General features: G+C 35.5%; 1 protein-coding gene across 9 annotated transcripts in view; it reads left to right on the top strand.

Moving 5' to 3' along the window:
* Window positions 1-20893, top strand: part of DOP1A (DOP1 leucine zipper like protein A) — a 61686-nt gene that overhangs the window by 8312 nt on the left and 32481 nt on the right. For 4 of the 9 annotated variants that reach the window (XM_032681224.1, XM_032681217.1, XM_032681219.1 and 1 more), the window contains exons 2-14: window positions 2456-2647; window positions 3731-3912; window positions 5996-6166; window positions 7773-7962; window positions 8529-8627; window positions 9726-9825; window positions 12323-12432; window positions 14376-14484; window positions 15258-15378; window positions 16251-16370; window positions 18043-18157; window positions 18592-18621; window positions 18995-19228. In XM_032681224.1, coding sequence (XP_032537115.1) covers window positions 2510-2647; window positions 3731-3912; window positions 5996-6166; window positions 7773-7962; window positions 8529-8627; window positions 9726-9825; window positions 12323-12432; window positions 14376-14484; window positions 15258-15378; window positions 16251-16370; window positions 18043-18157; window positions 18592-18621; window positions 18995-19228 — 1719 coding nt within the window. In that variant the 5' untranslated portion in view covers window positions 2456-2509. Of the gene's footprint in view, window positions 1-1661; window positions 1681-2455; window positions 2648-3730; window positions 3913-5995; window positions 6167-7772; window positions 7963-8528; window positions 8628-9725; window positions 9826-11932; window positions 12219-12322; window positions 12433-14375; window positions 14485-15257; window positions 15379-16250; window positions 16371-18042; window positions 18158-18591; window positions 18622-18994; window positions 19229-20893 lie in introns of those variants that run through there. The other 5 variants (XM_032681225.1, XM_032681221.1, XM_032681220.1 and 2 more) reach the window with 4 other exon arrangements.

Raw genomic sequence — 20893 nt, 5'->3', positions numbered from 1 at the left:
TCTGGTATGCAAAAAGGGGGGGAAAAAACCCCAAAACAAAACAAAGGATTGTGCTCTTTGTTCCTTTGTTTAAAAAGAGAAACAAATAAAGAACATTCCTTGGAAAGTTTGCCCTCATGCTAAATGGTGATTGTGTAATGGCCAGATAAATGCTTTATCCTCTGGGCTGTTTGATGATGTAGCATAAACTGCTGTTTTTCAATTTTTTTGATCTATCAAATTTTATTATTTATCTCATTTTACAGAGTAGTAAACTATGAAAGAATAAGGGTGTGATACTTTTAAGGAGATAGACATTAACAAGTTTAACATTGTATTGAAATATTAGCTGTAAAATTAAATGTTGTTAAATCTGCAGTTTTATTACAAATGAAGAGAACAGGAAAGTATTGATAAGAATACATAATAGAAACAAGAAAAAATTAAAAACTACATTTTGAAATATATTCAGACTAAACAAAAAGTAAACCCTGTAGGATGAGTGTATTTTTATATACGAGAACTAATAAAAATGGGCATTCCTGTAGTTTCAGTGATCGTAGAATAAAAAGAGTCCCAGGTTTATAAAAATAATATATAGTATTTACATAGTAACTTCTCTATGTGCCTGGCTTATTATGGCTACTCATATCGTTTGGAAGATATATTGTTTAAAACTGAAATTTCATTGTGGGGAAAAAAATGCAAGAAATTCTTTGTCTCCCCATCATCTCAAATTGCATAATTTTCTTTTCTTTTTTTAAGAAAGAAAAATGAGACCATAAGCACTTGAGGAAGACGGAGTCTTTCACGCTAACCATAAGTGCTTGCATTTATGCTTTAGCTGGATAAAAAAAGGTGCTGATACTTTCACTTAGAAAGCATTATTTGATGTGTCAAGTTCTTTCTCCATCCTTTGTGCCTGGAAAAATTAGAATTGTAATGCCTTTGTATGTTGGTTCTTTCTTCTTTTTTAGTATTAATACTTACTTTTACTTTTGGAGATCAGACACTGGTGGTAGTGCAACTGTCTCTGAGAAATCTGTTGGCATTTAAAGCTTTTACAAAGCAAACTTGACTTATTTCTGGACTTAATCCAATGATGGTTATTATAAAATGAAACCACAATAATTTATTTTTGTTTTAATAAAAAGTGTGACCTAAGTGCCTTATGCCAGCAGGGTATAATGAAATCTATCAATTCGACACCCAGGATATGGTTTTTAAGTAATGGTTTGCATTTCTGTTGTACCTTGGATACAGTCTGTCATTACTAGTCTACCATCAGAATCAAGAGTGCAGAAGGTTTGTGATTCTTGGCCTTTTTATTCACTTCTGCCATCCAACTCTTTTTCTTTCATTTTATCTGTTCTTTTCTTCTTTGTTCTTGGAACTTTCCTTATCATACCTGGTAGACAGTCTGATGAATACAGCTGCTTTATACCTGTTCCATGGTTTGCTTGGTTATTTTCAGTCTACCATGCTTCAGCCTGTGCTTCTGCACATAATTTTCTTCCTATTTTCCTTTAATCAAGGCAGAAGAGAGCAGCATCTGCTGAGCGCGAAGTCTTTTCTGAAGCCAAGAATCAGAGAGATCTTGAAAGGTTTCCCACAAGACCCTCATTAAAAGGGGTGCTAAATCTGCCTTTTTGCACAGATGTGCTACAATAGGATTTTCCTATTGAGCTGTATTTGCTTGAGGTGAAAGCAGCATTAAAAGCTCATCTCCTTTAAAAAATTATTGCATCTTTCCTAAATCTCTACTAAAATAAATAGTCCATGACCTATAAAAGTATGGGGTGGTGTTTTTGAATCTAGTATATCTTAATTACTTGGTGTAGACTACCATGGGATGAAAATATGTTGAGTAAATTGCAAAAGCCTATGATTACAGAACACTAGTAAACATGTACTTTTTTTGTGCATGGATGACAATAATATTTAAACAAAGTAGAGTTGCATCACTGGATTAGAATAGCAAGGAAGTGTCGATGCACAGAGGTATTCTTAAATAGCATGTAACTATTGTATGTATCCTTCATTCTTGTCTTCTGCCTGGAAGTGATTCAGAAAGGTTGGTGTCTTCTGTTTGCAGAAAGGCTGACTTGTTAAAAGGTGTGGATTTCTGGTGATGGACCCAGAGGAAGTAAAAAAGAAAATGAAAAATCCCTTTGTTGCATTGTTTAGAACAAGCAGTGCTCTTTTTGGGATAAACAGGGCATTAATTTTCTAGGGATTTTTCTTTGGTTTGTGATGTTGTGGATTTTTTTAATAGGACTTGGTTTTGGATGTGTTAAATATCTGTTAATTTTTTTTGCAATATGTTAGCTTTTGTTAAGGGTTGGCTGTAAACTGATCTCAGATTGATATTTTTACTGCCTCTGAGGAAAATGTAGTGGTTTTTTTATAGAATTATTTTAACAATATGTCTCTGTGAACAATGGTTTCAGGGTTTTTTATTTTAAATTTTAAACAGGTAATGTCTGTACATGAATTGCAAGCTAGTCTCTAGTGGGGACACTGTGGGAGGATGAACACGGAGGAGCTGGAGCTACTGACTGATTCCAAGTACAGAAACTATGTAGCAGCTGTTGACAAAGCACTGAAGAACTTTGAATATTCAAGTGAATGGGCAGATTTAATATCGGCACTTGGGAAACTAAACAAGGTATGCCTGGCAGGTGCTCTTGGAAAAGACTCAGGAATTGACAAAGGGTATTGTAGCAGGGGTGTAACAGTACAGAAGTGCAAGGTTCCAGCCATCTAATACTCCTGCAAATATTTTAGCAATCTGAGCCAAATGTTGAGTGTGTGCAAGGAGCAAACAAATCAAACAAATGCCTTTCTAAGACTTAGAGGGAGCCCTTTGTAATTGTAAGTAAAAGAAATTATTTACTTTTTTAGTGGAAATAAATGCAACATCTTTTTTATTACTAACATTTACTTATAATATCATTCAATATTATTGAAATAGCGTAAAAAATAGTAGCCAATATAAACATCAGCAGTATTTTTATAAAGCATGATAAAATGGGGCTCAAATCATTTGTTGACCAGAGAATGTTATCATTCAGATTAATTTTAACAGTTAGTAAGTTGAATATGTAATATCATTGCAATCTTTAATAGCAATTTACAAATAAATATCCATAAAAATCTTGTTTTAGTCAGTTGTATGTGTTTCTAGGGAGCTTCACTGAGGAGAATGACACTCACTTGGCAATTGCATAATTGTCTCATTTTTTTCATTTTTTTGATTGTAACAGTTGTTGCTGCATTTTTATGCAAAGTCAAGGCTATGATATTGGGAAAATAAAACCTAAATATGTAAATACAACTCTGTGTTCCAGTCCTGAAATGATTACATAGTTTCAGGCAGTGGTAAAGTGCTGCATGTTGTCTCACTCTATGATATTTTCTTAAAGTTATCCCAGGCTCACCTCCCACAGTTTAATAGTCCTCTTAGAGCTACTGTGGATGGAAATAGCAATTTTTGTCCTCAAAAGGATGAGTAAAATGAAATGGACAAGCTGTAGGTAAGATGCCCATTGCAAGTGAAGTTTTAAATGCCTTGGCAATTCCACCTATAGCAAGTGTACAAGTGAAAGGCACGGCAAAGAAAAAAGCTCATGGTATATTTTAGAAGTGTGGGGGGGTTATGTGTGGTGACTTACTGGCCACGTTCAGGAACTTGTTTATGAAAGTGCACTTTAATTTGTTTTGTGCTGTTCTTTATGTGTTGATTTATCAGGTGCTCCAGAACAACGCAAAGTACCAGGTAGTACCGAAAAAGCTGACTATAGGCAAGCGCTTGGCACAATGTCTTCATCCAGCTTTGCCGGGAGGGGTTCATCGGAAGGCACTTGAAACGTACGAGATAATTTTCAAAATCATTGGGCCCAAGCGCTTGGCCAAAGATCTTTTCCTGTACAGGTACAATATTTTAAACAGCTCCATTCCAAATGCGTAGTTGAGATGCTTTTGGTTTCCCACTTTTTATATTAGCACACTTACTTTGTTGCATAGCAAGAATCAATTTCTTTACCTTGTGTTACTGGTGTTTGTCTAGTACATTTCTCCTGACTATTGTATATTATATTAGAAGATAAACAGACCACTTAGATATTTAAGAACTGACTTTAGTGCTAGAAAATCTCAAATTGATTGTTATTTCCTTGAAATAAACAACGTTTTGTGCATATATGTACAGTATGTGAAGTGTGAACATCTATTTCAATGTGTTCACATTACATTTTTCTATTGTGATTTAAGTGATATTGGAAAAAAATTTGAGTATAGTTTGTTGAAAGAAACTTTGTCATCAAATCAACAGAACAGAAAGATTGTCTGTTTTGTTAGAATGGGGGACAAGTACAAACTTTTTCTCACTGTCAGTCTCTGGAACTGATGATAATGTAAAGGAAGAATAAACTTGAAAAGTTAAGAATAGTGAACGTATTCTGATTCCTAAACCTCCATTAGGTTTTTGGTTGGTTGGGGTGGGACAGACATGAAGTTATTTATTATATAATTCATAGAGGAGTGTGTGCATATGTATATACGCACAAGTCACATGTGGTTCTTATTCTTTATCTATCCCTGGAGATTAAAATTTCATCAGTTTGAAAAATAGTGGGGTAAAACAGAATTCTGTTTGGGTAGCAAAGGTGTATATTAATACTTGGAAATAAATTGTATGCCTGGGAACTCATAGCTCACATTTTTTGCTTGTGCAGTGATTCAGTATCTGCAATCTCTCGTTAACAATAAGTTCTAGGATAGTTGAAAGTGCTACCCTGTGTAATCTAACTAAAAGCCTTTGTTACGGCTGCTTGGGAGAAGACAGACATTCACATTAAGGCATTATCAAAGATTCCAGTATTTTTCATGAAAGCAGAATGCCAGCGTCTGAACATGAAATCTTGAAGGATGAGTAATAGCCTTACAAAGAGACTATAGGGTAGTGTGCTGGTTATTGAACAAAAAGGCATTTTCTGTAGAAAAAAAGAAGCCAAATGACAATGGTAAAGGCCTAATTCTTCTAAACGGATAAAGGCAAAAATTATTTTTACAAGAAGTTTTGTAGTTTGGAAAGAGTTTTGTGGGTTTTTTCCCTCTAGTATGGATAACACTGTATCTACAAAGATATTTTTTCTTTTAATAGTAGATTTGTAGGTGTAGATTTCAAGACCCTTTCTTAAACTTACCTTTTTTACTGTTTTTCCCTTTTCTTCTTTGTGTGTCAGGGATCTTCTAACCTGAGTCCTTAGTGATTTCGCAAATTGCAATTATGTTTCTATGACTTTGATTATCGATGCAGTCTGCAGTAATTTGTGATATTGAGTAGCAGTAGCAAAAATGTTTCCAGTGTCTGGGTAACTTCTGAACTGATCACCTTTGTAGCTTTCATGAACTGGCATTCATGGTAAACTCAAAACATACTTCCAATGTTAAATGCTACAGCATGAACCATGGGTTTATTGTTAGTTGGAGAATCTGTTTTCAGACTGAATTTATGAAATAAATATATACTTTATGCTACTTAACAGTATAAATATTGTAAATTTTACCTTTAGGTAACCTGCTGAACTAAAACATCATTATTTTTCTTACAGAAAATAATTTCTGTAAATTTACTCAAATTGATCTCATCTTGTTTTTTCTTAATAAGTGCAAAGCAAATGTATTTTTAAATACAATTTTCATTGTGATGTAGTTCAACATGGACAAAATTAACATTCCGTCATGCAGACATGTTTTTGGTTTATCATATTTGTTTTATTGGTGAAAAACACAGTCATCTCTGGACCTTCAGTGCTTGTTATCCCAGTACTGCTAAGGCTCATAATATTGGCCTTGACTTACCAACTTGTCCATCTAAATGCAGTCAGTCATATCAGACAAAAATCTGATCCTTATAGTAACTACATTGGATATGCCTGTAGCACTCTTGAAATAGAAATGAAATTGTCACATGAGCAGCTTCCTTAAAAAAGATAAAATTTATTTTTTGCAGTTCTGGACTATTTCCACTCCTTGCCAATGCTGCTATGTCTGTCAAGCCAACATTATTGAGTCTGTATGAGATCTATTACCTCCCTTTGGGGAAAACATTGAAACCAGGACTGCAAGGACTGTTAACTGGGATTCTGCCTGGGTTAGAGGAAGGATCAGAGTATTATGAGAGGTAAGGATAGATATGTTACTAAGGTGATATGCCTGATTTGGTGATTTGTTTGGGGTTTTTTCTGTAACTTTTCATTGAATACTTGTGGATTTTATTTTTTTAAGATAAGTGGTATTTAATTTCATCCTGTCTTATTAATTGCATTAGAATAGTACGGTAGAAGATTCTTAGTATTGATTAGGACAAATTAGCTGTTAGTTGTTCCTCCTATTGAAAGGAATTGACATTAAGTAGACTTAGTATATTATGTCAGTCTCTTCTTCCAAGTAACAGGCAAAGAAACAAAAAGAGGAAATGGCTTCAAGTTGCACTGGGGGAGGTTTTGGTTGGATATTAGCAAAAATTATTTCGCTAAAAGGGTTGTCAAGCATCAGAACAGGCTGCCCAGGGAAGTAGTGGAGCCACCATCCCTGGAGGTATTTAAAAGAACTGTAGATGTGGTGCTTAGGTACAGGGTTTAGTGGTAGAGTTAACAGTGCTGAGTTAATGGTTGGACTCAATTTTGAAGATATTTTGCAACTTTAACAATTCTATGATTCTTTTATGGATTGACATATATAACATGTTTGGAACGTGCTGCTTGTTTCTTTTCCATGAGTTTCCTCTAAGCTAGTACTGCCATATTATTTCTGGTCTAAAATACGTATCTTAACTGAATGTAAGATACCAAACAAAGCTTACATCATTAAAATATATTTGTTGTGGTATCTAATTTGTCACTGAACCACCCACGTAGAAGACAACAATAATTCACCCACCTTCATAGATTATTACTCTATTTCTAGCAGAGTGACCCAGGAGGCAATAACTTCTTATCAAGCAAGCCTATGCCCCAGTTGAGTTATCTTGACTGCAGAGTCTGGGGTGCTGAGGTAGCATCTTAACTTATTAAAGGATGAAGTTACACTCCAACACTTGGAGGTCTTGGAATTGTTCATGTACTTACATATTCTTGATATTTCCAACTTCAGAAACAAGAATTTTCACAACTTATATGTGAAGAGCAATTTAACACTTTCTTCTATTTCTGTGTAGGCAGACACACAGTGCAGTTGGCATCACTACAACAGGGACAAGGGCTACCCAGATTGCCTCCTGGGGCCTGCCATAGGGTGTGGAGTTGCTGCCACATGAATGGGAAGAAACGAAGACAGGGCAAGGGATTGCTTGTGCTCAAAGAATTGTGGTATTTTTATGCCTTGTTTTTACCAGAAAGGCTCAGTGTGAGGAATGAGAAGGCAAAAGCCATTTGCTTGATTCTTCAGTAGCTATGCTTTCCTGCTGTCTCTCTGAAACCTCTGTCTGTAGCAACACTTGGCTTTAAGTAGCAGATGAGGGGGTTATTTGGCTCTTTGAACATAAGGAGAACATAAGGAATACATAAGAAGTTGTGGGTAGGCAAAAGCATTTTGCAAGCCAGATTGGCCCACAGGCTTGCTAGTTGGATCACTCTGTTCAGGCTGCATTATAAGTTTCAGTGTATGATGAGGCCTCTCAAAACAAATTTTGACCTTCCTGGAACAATTAATTGTAATATTTATTAAAACTGGGAGCAGGGATGAGCTGTGATACATACCCTTATTCAGCTGACTTGATTTTACTGCAGAACAAACACGCTGTTGGAGAAAGTTGCCTCGGCTGTGGATCAGTCGGCGTTCTACAGTGCCCTCTGGGGCAGCCTGCTCACAAGCCCTGCAGTTCGCTTGCCTGGCATCACTTATGTCCTCTCCCACTTGAACAGGAAGCTTTCCATGGAGGACCAACTCTACATAATTGGCAGTGACATTGAATTAATGGTAATGTTTTAGTGGAACAATGAAGACATTGATGTTATTATGTAATGTATTTTGGGGGGATTTAGATGCTTTCTCTGTCTTTGAGCTTAGCCTCTGAAGAGATAAAAATGCACCTTTATTATAGGTCCACTTAAACTAATGCTTTTGTGCATGATAAAAGTGTTGCAAAACTGAATGAACTGCTTAGGTTCAGAACTGCTTAGGTTTTGTGTAAAACTTTCCATTCATTACAAGCTTCAGTTAAAAGTGATTGAGTTTTGTTATATGTTTTTAAAAAATCCATAGAGTGTTATTTTGTCTTTTAAACTTAAGGTATTCATTGGTAATATAAAAAACCAAAAGCTTAGTTTTTGTATTGTTCAAGGAATCTGTTGATTCTGTGATTCCTCAGTTGCGAAACTTTTTACTTTTTTGTTTTATATTGTTTCAATGTTCAAAATTTAAAAATAATTTTATTTTGTACATACCACTATTGATAAATAACTGTTCTTATTTTTGACTGCTCTTTTATATCTATCTTCTTAAAATAATAAATAACTATTTCGGGATGTCTGCCATTACTTTAGGTAGAAGCAGTAAGCACATCAGTGCAAGATACCAGTGTTTTAGTACAGAGGAGCACGTTGGACCTTATCCTTTTTTGTTTTCCTTTCCACATGAGCCAGGTAGGTTATTAACATGAGAGATGAATTGACAAACTCCTAAATGTACTCCACTTCTTAAGTCAGTAGAAGTGTTTCGTTGGTTTTTGTTAATGATTTTCTCCAAGCTTGAACAAGAGTCGTATGTAGGAGTTTCTCAGATAGGTTTGCTATTCTTATGTCATAATCTCTGCTTTTTTTTAACTTGATGTGTTAATTTTGAAGTTAACTTCTGTAAACTCAATATAAATTATCATGTTTAGTCTATGAAGAAGCTTTTAATTTGCTTCATTTTGATGAGAAAGCAAATTTATCTGTTCATTTGCAAGTTTCTAATTCTCAGGGTTCAAAGTCAGCAAAAGTTAATCCTCTTAGCATAACTGATTCAGAACACTAGAGAATTGAAAATGATTATTGGTTTTGGGTGAGTAGTTAGCCCTAGCAGTAGTGGGAGATAGATGTTAAAATTTGTGGGGGTTTTTTTTGGACAGCATTTGTTGTTAGTCACTTCCTATTTTTAAAAGATCCATGATTTATTTTACTCCTGGAGGAAAACTAATACAAGAATAATTTTCACCTTGTTAGAAATTAGAGAAAACCTGCACTTTTATGTAAAAAGAACTGTGTTCTTACTTGTGGAAGTGCTTCATTCACATTTATCAGTGACTATGGAAATATTTGAATTGTCTCTGTTTAGGTACTAGAGTGATGAAATTATCAATGCAACACTTTTTAATATTAACACTTACAGAAGCGTTTAAAGCAGTAAGAAACTGAAAGGGATTTAAAATTCTTCAATAATTTTTTTTTACACTGGATTTCATTTGAATTTGCTTCCAAGGCTTTTGCCTCCTAAGTAAAATGAAATCTCTTGTAACAAAAATGAGCTGTTAATAGAGTCAATTATTTTTGCTGTTTGTAAAGGGTGCATGTTATTACAAAGTATCTATTCCAAATAATAGTTATATTTTGGTTTCCTAGGAGCAAGATCATGTTTTCTTGTATCAAATTCAGAAATATCAAAACATGAAATTAACTGTGCTTTAATGACCGTTAAGCTGATAGCATAGAAAAAGGGTTATCTTTCATAGTTAAATTCAATCATGTTTTTGACTTCTTCAGGCAACACGTCCAGACATGATCAGAATTCTGTCAGCAGCCCTTCATGTAGTACTGCGCAGGGATATGTCACTCAACCGAAGGCTCTATGCGTGGCTTCTGGGTAGGTTTGTATTTCATGTCATTGCTCACTGAAAGTAGAGGGAGAATTGTATGTTCCTTAGCAGTGTTTGCGATATTGTGGAGAAAGATTCTTGGAAAAATGAAATCCTTAATTTACTTCATAAGAAAGAAAGGCACTGTCTCTCTCCATGGACACACAAGATGAAGAATGTCATGCTGGAACTCTTCCCTGTTGTATAAATTATTGGTGTGTTTTCCTATAGCAGCAGTTATGGGCCACATTCAGGCTAGAGCCTGGTGTACTAGGCCCATGGAAATAGACACTGAAAGGCAACTTCTGTATGTCTAAAAACATAAAATGAAGAAAACAGAGAATAGACATTATAGAGTTTAAATGGTAGTTGGAACACAACAGTATAGAAGATATGAAAAGAAAAGAATGCTGAAAAACATTGATATTATGGCTTGAGTGTGCAAACTTTAAACTTCATTAGATCTTTGCATAACTGAATTAACAGATCATCAATCACTTTTCAACACTTTTCTGGAATAAAAATCGAGCAATTGCATGGTATACACTTTTACCTCTACCAAATGGCATACTATCAATATAATACACATTTAAATATTTATATGAAACCAGCATGTATTCAGAAGAGGGTAGCAGAGAATAATAGCTATTAGAAGGCCCTTAACTATTTAGGGAATATTTAGAAGACTAGAAATTCTAAAATTTTAGAAAACAATTACTCTTACTCAGCCTTGTTATTTTAAGGAAATGAAGCCTGTAGTCACATGAATCTGGCCAGTTACTCTTTAAACTCACTCTGAGAGAAGACAAAATCATGGGAGTTCCTAAGTGTACCACAGGAACTGGAAACTGAATGGAGAGACATAAAGTGTTTCTCTACTTGAGGGGAAGATTGTTACCTTTTTGTTTGACTTCCCAGCTCACCAGCAAGCACATATGTGCTTCTCAGGCTACCAGAATCCTTCCCATCAGCTCTTGTATCTTTCCCAGCTGATAGTTAAGACATCAGAGGCAGGTAGCCTGTGGGTGACTGGGAAGAAAGGATGTGAGTAGTAAAGGGTTCTGAGAGAGAATTGAAATGATGAAGGGAGGGATGAAGTCAGCAACAGTGTTTTGCATGAGGGGGTTGGTTTTGTTGCTGTAGAAGTTGCAGGGGTTTAGAAGATAAATATGAGAAAATCTTGGCTTGTTTAGTTACTAATTTCTCCAGACACTGACTTGTAAATTACTCATATTTTAAAAAAAGACAACGAAATGCAGTGTCATGCTCCATACCTGCGTTTTCCAATTTAGGGAAAAAATAATTTCTATATTAAACACTATACTAATAATTCATCTAAATTTGATGGATTAGATGTGCCTTTTGCTATCATTGAAAAAGATATTTTATGTGTTTAAAATATCGTGCTATGTATTTAGTTGTGGAACCTTCTTTTACAGCTATTTCATGAGAACAAAGAAAGATAATACACTTTCAGAAAACAGTTTTGCAGTGATTGTTCCTGATCCTGTGTTGTGAACAGCTACTGCCTCTGTTTGTTGTATATTTGGACAGACTTTCTGGCAATATGTTTTTTGTTTGTTTTCCATTTGGTTTTGTGCTGCTTTTCTATTATTATGATATTCTACTCCTAATATAAAACATTGAGAGAGGGGGTCAGTTACGTTGGAAGACTCTGAAGTCTGATGTTCTCTTTAACGTTATTTAACTTCAGTGTTAGCTATTTCTTCCTATTGTTTTATAGCTCAGAGTGACTATTAACATTCGCTAGGAATAAAAATCGTGTTACATCTCTTTAAATTAGGTTATCTTAACTATTGTCAACTGTGGTTGTTTTAACTTGCTGCTAAAGGGCGTGCATCTTCTTAAGCTTTCCTTGTATTTTTGTCACTTCAGGACAAAACTGGAAAACTTTTCTGTGGAACAGGGTGAAATCCTGACCAACCTGATTGTTGGGGGTTTTTTTATTCCTTTAGCCTATTTTTTCTGTGGGAAAAGATACAAACTAACAACACAAAGGTCCATCTCCTTCATGTAATTTTGAATAACAAAATTGATTTTGTTTTTGTAATATGGCTGATATTCTCTCCAAGTGCCTTAGTCATGTCATTGTGTTTTGATGATCATCTCTTTATATTTAAAACACTGAATTTTGTGTTCTCATTAATATTAAAATATTTTTGTGCAACAGGTGTTTTTCTTTTAAGATACTCTCTGTGGTTTGTATGGTGTTTGTGAACATTTTTCTATAGTACAAGATGTAATTTGGTTAATAATGTTGCATAAAACTAAAGTTTTTAATTTGTGTGCAAACTACTTGCATGGAAGTATCACTTAGTTTCTCATATTAAACTCTATGAAATCATCTTTCTCTTGCCAACATGACTTGGACTTCATCTTGGTAAGTTATCAGTGCTAGTGAGTTGATCTCTAGTTTAAAGAAATTGGCAATATATTTTGTTAAGGGACAAATACTTATTTGCTTTGTCTTTTGTTTGCTTGAAGGTTTTGATAACAATGGTGCCCTTGTAGGACCCAGAAGCACAAGGCACAGCAATCCCGAGGAGCATGCCACTTACTATTTCAACACCTTCTCTAAGGAGATGTTAGTCCAGGTAGCTATATGATGTTTTATTGTGGCATATATCTTTATAAATAGATCCTGATCAAAGTTGCTGTCTCTTTTTATATTTTGACTTGTCATTGCAGTGTGACCATGTAATCTGTCTTTTTGTGGTATTCTGTCCTACTCTTCCAATACCTTCCCAGTGGAAAAATTAAGGCATAGAATAGTGTGTTTCTTTAGAATAACAGTGTGACCAGGAAAAATATTAGATTTCTCTCTCTCCTTTTCCACAATGAATGAAGTATATGCGGAAGATATTTGATTATAAGCCCAGCACACTGGAGCCTGTTCTTTTATGAAATGGAATTGGAGAATTCTTTTCTACTTCTGTTGATATGGAAACTCCTCTGTGTCATGGGAATCAGAAAAAGATTATCAGATGGTGCTGAGAAAGTCTAAATAAGAAGAGTCTTTCTGCCCTCCAGGCAAAGGGGGAACATCTTTTCTAGTCTCTGTTGGCAGTCAGGAATAGTTGAGAAAATTGACAGTTAAACTGGTTTACCCTTAAAGTCTTGCTAAGTGAGCTGAGGTTCACTGGCCCTAAGAACTGTGCTTCTTTTGTCACAATAATTAAAGCATACAGTTGTCTTTCAAGATGCTGTTGAGTCTGATCTTGAAATCAGTAAGACATTTTGTCATTAAGGCAAATTGATAAGGTCAGAGGTTTTTTGATAGTCAGAATTGCACTGCTTTGTATAGGAATGAGAGTGGGGATTCCGACAGTAGTAGCTGACACATGAATATTTAGCTCATCCCAGCTCTCAAAGCTGATACCCAGCACAGAGCTAGCACTTCAGTTTTGTCTGAAGCTGGTGAGATCTGCTGTTGTACAGATGAGGAAACCCCAGAATTCCAGTGCAGCAAGGACCTCTGTGACACTCTCACCCATCTGCCTCCCATGGCAGATGATTCAGAAGTTATCCAGGTGTGGAGGAGAGCCTTGAATGAGCTACAGTTTTGCCTACAGGCATTTGTTACTAGGTTATAGTCTTTTTTAATCTGTCCATCTTTCTGGTTTAGTTGGTGTCATTAAAGCTTTCCTGTCTGAAAAGACTGTGGACATTAGAACATGTGGCTTGCTCTACATAATACAAATTTCATACGCCTTCTAAAACCGTTTTCTGTCTTTTGAAAGACTTCAAAAGCATTGCTTCTTTCTGCCTTCTTCCCTAGCAGTCTCTTTGTGTTTTGGCTTTGCAGTCCATCTCCATATATTTCTGACCTTCTAGAGGCATATTCAAGTACAGAATATTTTTCTTTCTGGATACTGGCTGATAATACTTGGTCTACAGCAGGTAGCGGGGTTGAACCAGTTTTCATGCCTCTGTTCTTTCCTATCTCTCTCCTCTCTCTTCTCTATTCTCCTTTTTTAGAAACTGTGAAAGAAACTAACTAGTTTAGAGAGAAAACTAAGCAAAATCTGTTCCTGTTTCATTGGGCTTTTTTTAATTCTCTGGCTCATTCCCTAAAATGCTTTGGTTTAGAAACTCAGTTTCCCCATTTGTTTTGAAGTTGGCATTGCTATTCAGCCAAGAAAGTTTTCTGTCACCTTGGTGAATATATTCTAGAAGGGCAGATTATTATTTATTAAGCCCATAATGTCTCCATGCCTTACCTTCTCAAATAATTTCTTCATTACCTCTCATGTCTTCTGTCTTATTCTGATGAATTATTGAGTTAGTATCTGTATATAATATTTTATTCTGATTTTAAATATATACAAGTTATCAAGTTCTGTTCAACAGAAATATTCTCATAGGCAAAGTTGAGAGAATACTTCAACATAGAGAGATTGAGCTGCAGTGAGATGAAATAGTGGTGTCCACTAATAATTTTCCTTTTATGTGCAGCTTCTATTGCTTCTTTTTTTCCCCCAAGAAAATGTTTTCTGGTTTTATTTTTGTTTTCCTGATTTGCTTTTTTTCTTTGTAGGCAATGGTTGGAATATTACAAATTAATGGGCAGGGAGAAGAAAGCACATTAATGCAAGACTTAAAGCCTTTTCGAATTCTTATCAGTTTGCTGGATAAGCCTGAACTAGGTAATTTTCGTATTACTGCTAATCTTTAATTTGTTTTATGTAGTTTTGCTGTGAGAATACTTCTCTCTTGTTAATCAAATTGAAAAGCTATATTCTTAGTACTAGCAGGTGAGGATTTCTTAGGTCTGCCAAGCTGTATGTATGTTTTGTGTTTAATGTAATGTATTCATTAAATTTACCTTTTACCAAATGCCATTTCTTCTACCTTCTACACAGGAAACAGTAAGTTAGTCATAGAGAGAACTGACTGCATGTTGGAAAAAATGCAGATTGGATCTTTTCCATTTCTTTCATCAAACAGTGACTTTCACTATTTTAAAACCTCAGCTGTTTTTGGGAATAATTTGTTCTTTCTTCTAACATACACACAGAGATGATAGATTTAAAAAAAAAAAAAAAGTTTGTTGGGTTTTTTTTTCAGAAGAATTTATCCAAAGGAAGCAAGTATTTTGTTTGTTATGTGGGTAGTTATTTTGGATTTGTTTTTGGTGTTTCTTTTTAATTTTCCTTTCCCCTATTTAAAGTATTTAAATGCCTTCTTTAATGAGTGCAGAGGACTGTGGGACAAAAGTATTTACAGCATTTAAGTGTTGGATATCTTGCCTTTTTCCTTGGAATATAATTTTGGAGGTGACTGAAAAAAATCAAGATTGGACCAGAAAGAATTTTATGGTTTCAGTGACCAAAGCTAGCTAATGATTTGGATGGCTTTCAGCTGTGGACTGTTGGCAGTGCTATAATGCAACTGCATGACTACTGGTATTTCTCCATAGGCCCTGCCATACTAGAGGATGTATTGATTGAAGTGTTTCGAACATTATATACACAGTGCAAAGCAGAACTGGAGCTTCAGACAGAACCATCTCTCAACAAAGATCATGCACAACTAAGCAGGTGAATAATGAGTAGAATGTATTTTCGTAGAATCATAGGATCAGTTGGGTTGGAAGGGACCTCTGAGATCATCAAGTCCAACCCTTGATTCACTACTGCCGTGGTTACTAGACCCTGGCACTATGTGCTGTATCCAGTCTCATCTTAAAAACCTCCAGGGATGGAGAATCCACCACTTCCCTTAGCAGCCCATTCCAATGCCTGATTTTTGTATTAAATAATATATCTTTTTGTTGCTGAAATCATGACTGTGAAGCTTGTGGGACTGTGAGTTGTTTTCTTCATGATACAGGATCTATTGACATTAATTGCATCTTCTATGTTTAGCACAAAGGTATGAAGGGCTATGGCTTTTATTATTTTTACTTCTTTTACTATTTAGTGTATGTTTTATTCTTTATCCATGACAACAATGCTTGTTTGATTAGTTGTGGTATTCTTTACATCTGTGTTCTTAAAAAAAAAAAAAGAGTAGAGTAAAAATGAAGAGTGCTGCAAGACAGCCAGAGTGGAATACAAAGTGTTTCAGGATTTGAGTTGAATATCTTAAAGGGTGGAGAGAAAAGGGGAGTTCAAAGCTGGGTGGGAGAAACAACTGTAGGAACAAAGTCATGGGAGAACAGATTTATTAAAAATGTAGTTAAAAGACAAATACTAAAGCAAGGATGGAGAAGAAACCTAGCAACTTTGAAAAGACATTGATATGATCAGCCTGCCAATATACTAAGCTCTAGAGCAGCAACCACTGTAGGAATGAGGGGAGGATAATTTGTCAGTGTTAACTGGCAGTGGGCAAACTCACAGCGATGTGTAGTTATATAACTTTGAAATGAAGTGTAAAAATATAAAATGTTTCTTTTTTTTTCTTTCAGCAAACTGAGAGAAAACAAGAAAACGGCGGAATTGATTAAAACTGCCAATCTTCTTTTCAATTCCTTTGAGCCTTATTATATGTGGGATTACATTGCTCGTTGGTTTGAAGAATGTTGTAGGTAGGTGGTAATATTTAACCTCTGCATGTGTAAAGTTGAAGTTAACTTTTCTTAACGTTCTTCTTCGTAGAAGTTAGTCTTATGAGATCATTTAGTCTGTAAGTCTTTTTTTCCCCCATCCCTTTAACTTTGATCTTTTGACCAATATCCAGAGTGTGGTTGTGGGTTTCAGGAACGTGAGTTCTCACAAACTCAGTGTCTGAGTAAAGTCAAAAGTTGGAGTTAGCCCAAGGGGGCTAACTGAAGGGGACGCTCCAGAGTGATCTCAAAGCTAGTTTTTGTTCTATCTGTTCGGAATGGGATTACTCCTTGGGGTGTCTGGCAAACCTGTCAGCTTTACCAAGAGTGACTTGTGGAACATGTTGTCTTTTCCTCCACTCTTTTACGGAAGAAGAAGGATGGGAACCCTGTGCATGACAAGGAGAACTATGGGAGGGGACATAGTAAATAAGGGATAACTGACTATATTAATGGAAGAGAAACAGATGAAGGGACCACAGTAGTGCAGGTGTTGTTGCTGTAGCGAGGGATAGATGATGTAGGGATTTCAAATGAAAAATGTAGAAAATGTTTTTTCATTGCTTACTAATATATTAAGATAGTTTGACACAAATTTGTCTTATGAGGCAACAGTATGCTGTACGAAGCAAAGAAAACCATGTCTTGGACTACGTTGTGAGGAGCCTGGGCAACAGGTGAAAGGAAGTTATTTTTCCTTTCACTTAGTGTTTCTAAGGTCACATGTGGAGTATCATGTCCAGCTTTGGGCATTCCTGAGGAGGAGTGTTGAGAGAGTGAAGAGACTCTGGTAGAGAACTGCTAAGATGGTCAGTCACAGGACACTGCATGGAAAGTTGAGTTAGGTAAGCTTGGTTTAGCCTGGCAAAGAGGGAAATTGAATAGCAGCCTATGACTTCCTGAAGGGCATTTGCAAGGTTGATACAGCCATACTTTTGGTAGTGGCTGATGGAAAACAAGGGACAGGAACAAAAATTGGCTGAAGGGTTAAGACTGGACTTTCAGAAATGCTTTGCTAAGAACATGGTGCAGCAGTGGAAGAGATGGAACAGCAGAAACCAGGAAGGCTGTGGAGCTTCCTTATGAGATTTCCAGAACTCTGCTAGACAGATGTGGATGAATTTATCTAGGTTTTTTAGCAGTCCTGCTCAGTGTGAGAAGTTGAAGTAGATGAAATTCCTTCCAACATATCTGTGACTTGATTTTTGTATGTTGGATTGAATTGCTAAGGTAAACAAAGTCATCTACAGCCAGCTAGGAAGCAGGTGAGTATTTCTCTTCATATAAATAGTGTTACTGTAAACATGGATACCAAATTGCCTTATTAATAAATAAATGAAATCTGGATAATATTTTTGTTTTTTTTTCTTTTTTTCTACATGAACTGCTGTATTATGTAAGTTATTGTCTTCCATTCTCAATTTTCTGTAGCCTGAATTTTTTACAAATGAAGACTGTTTTACACTGAAAGGCTATTTGCTGCTTTTTCTGACAGAATGCCATGGGGTGAAATAAGCTACTTAACAGCAGAAAAAGAGGTTGCTTATCGGTTTATAAGCATCCCCAATGTGTACAGCTTTGCATTAAGTTACATAAATATGCTCAATGTAAGGGGAAGGGAAAAATATTGTGAAAGCCTATTTGAATTTTGCAGGAGGACATTACATGCCAGACTTCAAACTGGGCCTGGAGGTGATAGCGAGCAATCTGAGTTACCTCTGACAAATTTCTGCTTGTTAGTGGATTTTTTGTTGGATATTGTTTCTTTGGTAAGAATTTGCTTTATTCATTGCTAATATTGGGATTCTGTATATTTAGAGTCTACAGAAATACTATGTGTACTTTATTACTTGTTTTTCCCTGAAAACATATTGCCATTAACTGGTGGACACCATTGAAAGAAATTTTTGTTTTACTATATGATTCTTGATAGAGTGATTGGATATAAGTGAATTGTTTTTTATGATGTTTATACCTGAAAATTTTGGTCTGTCCTCATTTTCTCTTCTCTGTATTCATTACAAGTATAGTCTTTTGTAGCTTGATATGCTAGTTTAAATGTGCAGCTTTCTTTTAAAGATTTTTTTAAATGTCACGATAAGATATATCTTCTTGTTCTGTTGTCATTGCTTAATGTAGCAAAGACTGTTGGAACTTTTTCTATAGCTGTCTTTCCTCAATTCTTTCCTTTCTCATTTTAAAGCCTACTAGAAGTATGAGAGTGCTGTGTCAGGTATGGCAATTAGCCTGTTTTTCCTTTAGTTTTTAATGACTTATCTTTCATTCTTAAACTTTTATCTTAAGGTTATTAAAATAATAGCATTCTTTAGTCTTATTGTTATGTTTTGTAGTGTATTTGTTATGTAATGAACAATATGCAATAGTTTGAAAAAGAGCTAAATATATTACTATTTGTTTGCTACCCAACTTTAACATTAATTTTCTAAATATTTTTAGTAAAGCATGCATTTCTTATTCTTGGATATTAAGATATTAATTTTCCTTTTTCCATGATCCATATGTTTAGAATACAGTTAAGCAAATGGTAGGTACCTCAGGGTGGAATTTGGTGTTACAATTTGAGTTTTTTACTACTCCTTTGTTAGGAGACTTACATTGAAATACAGACAGAACACTTGCCTCAGCTGTTGCTCAGGATGATCTCTGCGTTGACAAGCCACCTTAATACTCTGCATTTGTCTGAACTTACTGATTCTCTGAGACTCTGCTCGAAGATCCTTAGTAAGGTTCAGCCTCCGTTGCTATCTGCTGGTACAGATGGTATCCTGCAGCTTCCTAGTGGACACAGCAGCTCCATCAAAGAATGGGAAAATAAAAAGGTAACCAATTAAGTTTTGCAGCATTTGGGAAAAATACTTCTTGTGTGGGAAAGAAAAGCAGGCTTTCTAAGTCAGTGCTGAACCATCTACAATTTTTTAATTAGATTTTAGTTTAATATACAACAATACATGAGAAACTTAGATCATCAAAAGAAATTATAATTGTGACACTATATCTTGACTCTTAAGGAATTTTATCCAGATTTGATATTAAACATGTATAAATCACTTCAGAATCAGGGCCTAAGAATGAATTAATCAACTAAAGTTTCTAATGTGCTTCACAAGTCTGATCAAGTAGAATAACTGGACTCAAAAGAATTTACCATTTTGGTTACATATTAGTCATACTTAAATTCTCTTTTTACCCAATTTATGTGCATTGGATTAATACCCAGCACTTATTTTAGTACCACTTTTAAGTTCTTAGAATATTTAATAAAGAAATAAAAGAAACAAACTAGCCAGCAACTCTTTCACTTTTAACATAGTTTAGTTTGGTCTACACAGAGCTACCATGGCTCTGTGAGGTATGTTAAGTGACATGCCCTGAAATCCTTGCTTTCCAGCTGAAGAGAGTAAGGAAACATCATAGAACAAATTAAGTTGGAAGTGACAGTTGCAGAGTACGGCTCAAAGCAGGGCTAATTTCAAAGTTAGATTTTACTTAAAGCTAGGCCATGTCACTCAGGGTCATATCCATCTTAGTTTTGAATATCTCCAAGGATGAAGTGACCACAACTTCTCTGTACAGCTTGTTTGTTTGCACTGTGTTATTTAGTCAGAATTTCCATTGTTGCAGCTCATGTTGGTTGCCTCTTGTTCTTTCACTGTGAATTTCTGAGCACACCTCCATCTTTTCAACTACTTAATGGGAACTCTCAGACAGCAATAGAGACACTTTCACTCCCTCCATAACTTTTAACGTTCTTTCAAACTGAGTAAATCCAACTCTCTGAGCTTTCCTTCTATATCAGGAGCCCCTGTGGTGGCCTTCTAGGGGATGTGCTCAATACATCAGTGTTTGTTTTGTTCTACTGAGTGCAAACTTGGATACAGTATTCCGGTTGTGGTCTTAAACTTGCTGCATAGAAGGGACTGATCGCTTCCCTTGACTAGCTCAAACAGATTTTCATTCTTACTCCAACTCTGGTAAAGCAAGACATAATTTCCCATATATAATGATGTCTCTGTTTTTATTTATTAATAGAAAAAGTAATTAGTATTTTTACATCATGCTCAAATTCCATATTTAAAATGTCTAGGGATTAGGGTATCAGACGGCAAAACAACTTCTGGGCCTGTTAGATCTCAGTCAACATTTGCCATCTCCAGTAAGATGTCAGGTTCAGAAGTATGAGAGGACCTGCATTTACTGCCATCGATTCCTGCATTTCTGTTTTAGTTGTTTCCACGTGTTCTCACCAGGAAGCAGAGACTGTGCTACCAGTTACCAAGAAAACTACAGAGGTCAGAACAGTCCAGAATGTCACTGTGGGTTCTTTTTGAGAAATCATTCATCAGATTTGTACATATTGTGAATTGATGGGGAATTAAGGCACAAAATGAGTCACAAAGAAATGTTGTTTCTGGAACAACCCTTCTTTCTCATTTCTAAGGAGATGATTTATATCCTTTCTAGTTGCAAATGATTAGTAGTTTTTA

The sequence above is a fragment of the Chiroxiphia lanceolata genome, chromosome 3, assembly GCF_009829145.1.
Source record: "Chiroxiphia lanceolata isolate bChiLan1 chromosome 3, bChiLan1.pri, whole genome shotgun sequence".
In the NCBI taxonomy this organism is placed as follows: Eukaryota; Metazoa; Chordata; class Aves; order Passeriformes; family Pipridae; genus Chiroxiphia; species Chiroxiphia lanceolata.
This window is presented reverse-complemented; position numbering and strand designations above follow the sequence as displayed.